The sequence below is a fragment of the Athene cunicularia genome (assembly GCF_003259725.1).
Source record: "Athene cunicularia isolate RWA chromosome 3 unlocalized genomic scaffold, athCun1 chr3_part1, whole genome shotgun sequence".
NCBI classification, from domain to species: Eukaryota; Metazoa; Chordata; class Aves; order Strigiformes; family Strigidae; genus Athene; species Athene cunicularia.
Window position 1 is genome coordinate 11922196 of NW_020799097.1, and position 9230 is coordinate 11931425.

A 9230-nucleotide genomic window follows, 5' to 3' on the forward strand; every position below is an offset into this window, starting at 1 on the left:
ATGGCATTATTCATTGCTTTTGAACTTTAGTGGATATGTAATATATCTTTATATGGAGATTACCAAGAAAGTTTTTTTGAACCGAGAGTAATTTTTATGCTGTTATTCTGCTGGTTCCTATTAAATTAATATGCACATACATAGCCTAAACAACATATAGGCTGTTTCCCTTTTGGTATTCCTGCACTAAGGATGGGAAGAATTAATCTTAATTATCTGTGAAGCATCACATACACTTACAACACTCAGCAAGTAATAAGCCAAATTTTGAAGTTTCTCCAAAGCTTAAAATATTCTCTTTAAGTCCCACATCACTATATTGGTGCACAGCAGTCCTGAGGGACACCTCCTTCTGAGATATAGGTTGATCCATCCTATTTTTTTTTGTTGTTTTTCCATCTCAGAAAGAGGTTAGAGATCTGTGCCTCAGTAAATATAAGTGCACCTCAGCTACTTACTTCATGTATTTTGCAATATAAAACCTAGCAGACACCTGAAAAATCAACCCTCTGCAGAGGCTAAAATCAATAGCCATCTTCTGGTTTTACTGTCTTGAAGTCAACTCCTACTGAGTTTGATCTGACTGAGTAGAAACTCAGTAAGGGCTTCAGTATTTGACACAGTAATAAAAATATTTAAAAAGTGAAGCCTCTTTAAGGAAAATATCAACATCACAGTATCTTCAATTCTCTGTTGTCCAGCTTCTAATTTAGTCACTAGACAAATGAAAGAAAATGAGTGTTCAGAAACACTATGGACTTCTATAAGGTCCTTGAGTTTCTCCAGCACTCCTTTATGCTAGACTTAAGGGCTGGCTTTCCTTTTAAATAGCCCTAGAAGATCCAGTTGGAACCAGAGCAGGATTAGCTGGCTGCATAAGAAATCCCTGGAGAGGAGAGGAATGCACAGAGCTAGAGCACTCTGCCAGACAGTGAGCACCACTCCAGCCCACAGTACAAACCAGGAAAGCTGCCATCAGCCACAGATGAGCTTTAGAAAAAGGAGCTGAAAACGTTTCATATATGGGTGCCCACCCACAGGCCCACCCTACACCTCTGATGGGGGAAATATGGTAGAGGAGAGCGTGTCTGCACATCTCCGTTACTTGGCATTACAGCCCCGGATTGAGAACCAGTGCAGCCGAGATGGGGCTCACGTTTGCTCCTACCACCGAGGCAGTAACCTCCAGCAAAGCAGCAGTGCTGACAGCAGGGAGCAACAACTTCTAGACCACCGCAGATGTCTGCATCAGCGCCCACAAAACAAAGCCTCTGGGGAAGACACCAGGGTGGTCTTAGCCACAGCGGGATCTTCTCCAGGCACCAGAATTTCTCAGGTTCACGATGGCAGAAGAAGTGGCTAAAGAGCATAAGATCCTGTCCTGCCTACACGAGACACTTAATCCTGGGACTTGTGATTTAGACCTTTTAGGACCTGATGGAACTTGAGCACGCTGGAAGCTGGAAAAACATAGGCATAATAGGATTAATTTATTTTAACAAACTAAAGATGTATTGTGCTTTTGGAAATAAATTCATAAATATTATGCTTCCATGGAGTAAAAACAATATGTACCAATATATATTCTGCCTCAAGTTAGGAAAGGGGTTCCCAGCTCCCAGATTACATCAATGTGTTAGTGAGCACGGGTTTCCTTCTTTTTTCCTGATGTATTTGCAGGTAAAAACTTCACTGACTTGTGTGATAATTCTTACATGTTTGTAATATATCTCTACCTGAAGAGCAGTAAATTATAAAAGCAGATTCTGTATATTAGATTGCTGTAGGGGAAAAACAACCAATAAAGACAAAACAAAACAAACCCACAAAAACATAAAACCAAACAAGCACTGATCTCACATTTAAAACTGTTCTCCTGACTTTTTTCTCCCCCAAAATGCATAACATTAGTTATGTAAAAACTAAACCGCCATATGAGGCATATTTTAAAGCCTCATATAAACAATGAAGGTTTTATGGCATCCTCAGAGCAAAGAATGTCCAAATATGGCTGAGAGTTAAGTACCCTGAGAATTAACTGCTCTTAATAAACTCACTGAAGTTTGTAAGTCCACATTTACCAAGAATCAAAAGAGAAATCAAGGGAAGAGAATGTGATTCAGCTCATTTTCCTGTACCATTCTCTAAAGATGTTGTGTTATAAACATCCTCCATATCTTGGATGCTGGAGGCATCTGTTGAATCTTGGTCACTGACAACAATTCCTACTGAAGAAAGGCTAGAAATGAATGAGTGCATCTTTTTTGCATAAATATCCCTAATGTTAAAATAAGGTAGGTCATTACATTTCTCTTTGCGATCATTGTTGCATTGGTCTGGATCAATATCTTTTTGTTTTTGATAGTACTTAGAAAACTTATTGAAAATAATGGTGATTGGAAGCGCTACCACTAGTATCCCACAGATAATGCATAGGGTGCCGAGCAGCTTTCCAGCAAGCGTGACTGGGTAAGTGTCCCCGTAACCAACAGTGGTCATGCTGATGGTTGCCCACCACCAGCAGACAGGGATGCTGTGCAGTTCTGATGAGTCATCATCCTTCTCCACTGAGTAGACAAGCACTGAAAAAATAGAAATCCCAACAGACAAAAACAAAAGCAGAAGTCCAACTTCCTGATAGCTATGTCTCAAAGTGGCACCTAAAGACCGCAGTCCTACAGAGTGTCTGGCTAGTTTCAGGATGCGAAATATCCTCATTAACCGCAGGATCTGAACCACTTTCCCCATGTTTTCAATATCTTCGCTTTCTTCTTCTTTTGTGTCCACAGCCAGTGTGGCATAAAATGGGATAATAGAGACAAAATCTATGATGTTCAGTGGTTTCTTCCAGAACTTCTTTTGACTTGGAGCAGTGATGAGCCTGATCACTAGCTCAGCAGTGAACCAGATGATGCACGTGATCTCCACAGCTTCCAACACAGGGTCTTCAATCTCCCTGTCATTGGCATCCAGCCTTTGAAACTCTGGCATGCTGTGAATGCACATGGCCACAATTGACGCAAGGACAACACTCAAGGATGACACAGCAATTAACTTGGCAGACAAGCAGTATGCAGGATTTTCCATTCTGATCCAGATCTTCTTTCTTACTTCACCAAAACATAGATTGTCAAACTTTTCAAGCTCTTTATCAAATATGGATGACTCTTCGTTAGAGGAGTCTATACTTCTGTCATTGCTCTTCTGATCCCAGTCTTTCTCAGGACCTTCTTCCTTCCTTTCTTGGTACCGATTGCTGCAGCAGGAATCAATAAACAGCTCATTTATTCCCCAGTACTCTATTTCCTGGCAGAAGGAAAAGACACAAAGTTCTTCCATGACATGAAGTTTGCCTGTATAGTAAAAATTCAGAACATAACGGAACAAGGAGGGATTCCTGTCAAAGTAATATTCCTTGTCTGCAACACTGTAATCATCACAGAGTTCCAGAATAGCCTCTTCTGAGTGGCATTTAAGAAGTTTCCCAAGTCTGGTATGGGGAAATCGAAGCAAGGTGCTTTGATCCACCGATTGCTTAAAGCCACCTACATTTAAATTGATAAGTTCTGCATCTTTCCCAGGTCTGCGGAAAAATTCACCATAAACCATTTTGAACAGATGAATTCCACTGCTGGTGCCCAACAGGATTTACATTGAACCTAAAAAGAACATAAGATATTGTTAGAGCATTTAATTCAGTTTTGGTCTTGTGACACATTCTTTTTTCCACCTCTGGATACTGTGAAATGCTATAACAATCAAACAAGCAAAAACTTTATGAATACCATTATTCAGCATTTGACAGAAGTAGGTTTAAATCACTTTGATGCTTTAATACAGCGTTAGCAAATTAGAAAGCAATAGGCTCCAGTTTAGCCCTCCTTAATTTTTTCTAGTGTGGAGGAAGAATACCTAATTTGTCAGCAGATCAGTCTCTCTTCTACTATCATGTTGAAATTAATAGTCACAAAATAAGTTTACTTCAGTGACAGAAAAAAATCTTTAGTTTAAAGACAGAAAGCTTGTCAATCCATCAAAACATTTAGCACAAAGCTTAAGAGCACGTGTCTCTCAATTATGGTTTCAGTAGAGTTGTATTGATTTATATGATGTTGCAATTTATAATCCACTACTTTTGATGTTATCTGCTTAATGTGGACTGCAATTACTTCTGTTGTCATATCAATTAATTTATTTTCAGTCATACACAGAAGAGCATTCTGTGTTCTTGAAAACATATCAAATATGCATTTAAAGCTTTAGATACCTGACTTCAGAGTTTCATCTGGTACATATTTGGGTATCTGCACTCCCTCAAGGTATTTTTCTACCTGCCTTCCTACTCACCTGGAGTGTCACAACCCTCTTATGACCTTGGTCAGTTCCAGAAGCAACTCCTATTCTGCCACCGCATAGCCACAACCGCTATGGTAATTATGAGAAGTTGGTGTTGAAATGTCATTTCTGGAAACAGGAGCTTCCAGAGATGGAACTTCCATAAAAATTTTGCCTCAGCAAGTAACTGTGGATACCTGCAGATAGACAGAAGGACATTTCAATGTTTCCATATTTTACTGTAAATTAAATCATTCAGCTGAAACTGAATTCAAAAGGCAGATGTAGTTACCAGCAAATAATTTTTTCAGAACTTAATTCCTGTTTTCCTTCTAAGGAACAGTTGTTTTCAAGCCAAAATTGGCACTTTTTACACTTGTCATGAGATTATGTATAACTTCTGATCATGAGGAGAGCAAATTTTTTTTATCTCTGACACTTAAACAATAATTGATGTATACTAAGCTAATTTATTTCAATTTAATACGAAAGTCAATTAATTCTAAATGTGACAAAAGAGTATCATAATTGTCAAGTCCTAACAGATGGACTCATATCATACAAAGAAATTGCTTTGGTGCACTTTAATGGCTTAGGGAAGCTACTCAAGGAAAAGAAATTTCTATACCTGTCTGTCTTTCAATGACAACTGCAATAGCACCAATTATGATTCAAAGCTGGGACATGTTAGTGTTTGAATATTTTTTGCTGCTCCTCAAGGTCTCCTGAGTCAATTAATGAAGGTCAGTAAGGTTATATCTATTTTCCTGTTCATAATGTGTGCCCCATGACTGCATCCCTGCTGTATATTGGCATGAGAGAGGAGCACCAGCACTGCTTTACATAAAAGAACCTTGGCAGTTGACTCAAACAGGAATCACTGTAGACTGTAGTAAGTGCCATTGTGGATGGCTGGGATACTGGGCCTCAAGGGTGAGCCCCATTTTATACCAAGTAGGTATAAACAACAAGTAGGAGGCAAAAGAAAAAAAATTAGACCCACCTCACAGACTTTATTCACTGTCAACTACAATAATTCAGCTTTCATTCAGCCTCAGGGACTTCTATCAATGGACTAGTTCTTTTGAGCCACATAGCAGAAATTCACAGAAACCTGAATTTGTAAAGACAGCAAGTGTTTTCTTTCAACAGCTTCAAATAGAAGATTATAGCCATGGAGTCTTGTAGAGAAGGGAAGACTCAACTGAGCTGAACTGACTTCTTGATATAAATCAACTGTGAATACCCTGAAAGAAGATGTCTGCGTCTCCATCACTGCTACAGCTCCATCCCAAAATAACTCACTATGCAACTTCCTAGACACCTTTACCTAATCCAGAACTGACTTCTGCATCATTTTTAAAACAAACTGACTGAACTGGCTGCATCATGAGGTGAAGCAACTTTCCAGCTACTGATCCCAAGTCTATCATCCTAAAAGGGAGAATCCAGCAAGGCTACTTGCCTCGGAGGGACCCATTCTGCTGCAGAGCTCCCAACCTCCTTTTACTGCAGCAAGACCTAAATGGAGACAATTCCACCCTGATTCGCAGTGGTGTCATCTCTCATGAGCAATGTTCTCCTTGTCACTTGTTGATTATAGCAAAAGAAGGAAATAGGAAAAGCCTTAAAAACTGAGTTCAAACTTCTGATTAAATGCCAAGGAGAGGAAAAGGAAATGGAGATCCATGCTGAGAGGGAAAATGCCAAACTCTCCAGAGAGCTGAAGAGTTTATCAGCCAGGAGCTGAATCCCTCCAGCTGAGACTGTTTCATACAATCTGTAAAATGTAATAATTTATTTTGTCTGTGATGGAGATCACCTACTGTTTAGAGGAGCAGCAACTCCCTGCAACTTCCATGAAGGAAAGGAATTCTGTTGCCTTTTTACCACTTCAGTGCCTTCAAGGTTGGGTGAGAACAGAGAAACAGGTTACAGAACTCATGGAGGTAGGGTTTCAGGGCATAGGTTAAGACACATTAGGTTTTAATACAGATCCATTTTTCTGTTTAGGGTGATGTTACAAAGGACTTCGAGTCATGATCTCACCTCACATTTAACTTCCCTACATGCAATGGTGCCTTTAGGTTTGTCACAAACATCACTAGAGATCTACTCGGTAGTGTTCTCTCTTACTATATTCCTTGTATTAATTTTTGATAGTCCTTCATACAAGTAGGAACACAGGGTCTGATTCTATAAACCTCATATTTCTTCTTCTTCATGGGACTCATTCCAGCCAAAGCTACTGAAAAATCTCATAGTAACCTCCCTGTGTATAACAACTACTGACACATATAACACATGAACAACCAGGCCCTGAAGATGCTGAAACTACATGTTTGCTCTGGTAATTAATTCTGCAAAAACAGATCTCTATCCAGAGTGAGCTTTAGTTATACAGTGAAAGAAAAACGTTATTTTGAAAAATGGGAAAAAGCATTTATTTTTCTGGCCACACTACAACTCCCTTTAAACAACTTATTGTCAATCCAAATTAGTTTGAAATATTAATTTTACTGTGTGTATAGCCTACCATACAATCAAGATAAAGTTCTTGTTCTGCTAAGACACAGGGGAGTGAGGAAAGCACTATATGAGACACACTGTTTTCTAACCAAGCGAGACAGAGAATAGTCAGTTTCTATGGCATGATAAACTGTGTACACAAAAGTGATTTTTACATCTTAAGGCATAGTTTGGAGACAGGTATATACTAGCTAACAGAATGATTGTAAGACACAGTTGCTTGAGGCATTTCCCAAGGCTCAGCTTTTAGGAATGATTAAGGCATAAAATAAAACAACTGATCTCTACTCAAAAATGAAGGGCAGCAGGACTCAGCTAATAAACAGTACCACACTTCAGTCAAGATCTAGAGCCAAGATGTGTTTTAAAACGCCATAAATTAAAAAAAAAAAATAAAAATCATGGACCACAGTGACCAAAGGTTAAAGTATATTCAAAACCAAAAAGACTACTTTGATTAATTTCTGTGAGTAAAATTTCTACTTCACTTTCAGCAGTTCATTAAGATGAGGGCACTAGAAATGTAAACTAGTGCTACTAAAACCAAGCAAGATCTCAGATTATCTGGGGGTGCTTCTGACCATAACAAAAACAATACAAGTTTTACTCAGAAATAACTAAAGCAAGACCTTAGTGCTCAGCAAATCTTTAGTACAGTAGACTCTGACTTACTGTTGAGACAGCAATATAAAACCATATCGACTATGCAGATGATATTCATAATGCTGCCTCCATGTAATTGCTCAGTATAATAAATTCAGAGAGCAACAATTTACTGCTTTGTTTTGAGGGCACTATAGTCAGAATTTGTGGAAGATATAGAGAGAAAATGGATCTTTCTTAGGAAGGCCATGGTCTGGAACCTGCTATTATACCACTATTAAGAGATTTTTAGATTAAGGCAAGAATGCACAGGAAAGCTTCATGATAACTATGTCAAGAGGAGCTTCATGACCTGAAGAATGTCTTGTCTGACTTCAAGGGACCTTAATCCCTGAGCCATGGACCAGGACATTGTTGTGCCAGGCACCATGAAAACAATTTGTGGCATATAAACAAGTGACTGCAGCCACAGGGCAAAGACCACAGATGACAACTTCTGTCTCAGCACAACATGCTCTCTACTCAAGGGAACCCTTTAGTCACTCAACCAACTTTTTTACTCAAGGGTAAAACTGTGCTCAGCTGGAAATGATGTTTTTCTGGAGTGCCAAAGCCTGTGTCATGAACATCCTAAGAACACAGAGCTACCACAAACGTTGCAACTCTCAACTCAGAGTGCAACATTAACCTCTTTGATCTTCTGTAAACAACAAGTATTCATATATAACATAATAAACTGCTAACCATTCCAAAGCACATACTTCTTGCCCCGGAGAGAGTATAAGGGAGTAAGCAAACACATACCAGATGTTAGTTACTTGGTTGCTTTAATTGCTCAGTTGTTTCAATGAGCTACTGGGTAAGAACTCATATAGAATTGAAAATGAAACAAAACACAAAAGAAAGATGCTTACTGGAAGAATCAACATTATTTTCCAAGATGATGAAAAGAACCCTACAAATAGAAGTTCCAAATGTTAAGCTTGAGGGCTAAATAAAAGCTAGTCATAAGGAAAGCTGTGTGAAAAGGATACAAACGTTAGAATAAAAACCAAAATGACAGGATCCAACTCTTCCCAGTCCAATTTGGAGATGAGCTCTAGCCAACGCTTCCGCAGTCATACATTGTTGGTGAGGCCACAGGCCCATTGTCTGGCTTGGAAGGGGGATTGCAAATTTCTGGGCTTTTAGCATGCTGTGAAATCCCTAAAGCTCACAAAAGGAAAGTCACAGAGACAGAGTTTGTATATACAGTCCCTTTGAGAGAACTATGCCACAGATGTATAATATACCGCAAAGTGCCGTCATTTCCAAGCTCTTCAGGAACAAACCTCTAAAAGATTTTTAGCAGCAATATGGATCCCCATACCACAGATTTTTTTGTCAGCAAAGTTCCTCTTTCTCTGTTATCTTTCACATATTCTCCACACAGAGTCCCATACTCTACGGGGACCTATGAGGTCCTACATTACAAGTTTCAGTACATCTTTTTTGACATGTTGCACATTTGAGCATGGCAGTACCTAACCTACTGGCAATTCCAAACTGGGATGGGTTCAGCTTTTGTTACTATTAATCTGTCTGTAATTATCCAGGCACAATGGAAAGAAAGTTGAACTGATTTACAGTTGGATAGACTACGCTGGGCTTTGCTACTCAAAATATTCAAAGACAGCACATCCCTACCAATTTTCTACCAGTTTTCTTCATGGCTATGTTGTCTATAAACACACCTCCTGCTTGCTACTTCATAAACCTCTCAA

General features: G+C 39.1%; 1 protein-coding gene across 1 annotated transcript; it reads right to left on the minus strand.

Annotated features, from left to right (window-relative positions):
- Positions 1-1845: 1845 nt before the first annotated feature.
- On the minus strand, positions 1846-3655 carry KCNS3 (potassium voltage-gated channel modifier subfamily S member 3). The gene has a single exon (XM_026845353.1). It carries the CDS (start codon positions 3607-3609, stop codon positions 2125-2127), a length of 1485 nt encoding a protein of 494 aa, XP_026701154.1. The 5' UTR covers positions 3610-3655; the 3' UTR covers positions 1846-2124.
- Positions 3656-9230: the final 5575 nt, after the last annotated feature.

Excerpts from the sequence above, each read along its gene's own strand:
- KCNS3 (XM_026845353.1), bottom strand. The coding sequence starts at position 3,609 with ATGGTTTATGGTGAATTTTTCCGCAGACCTGGGAAAGATGCAGAACTT.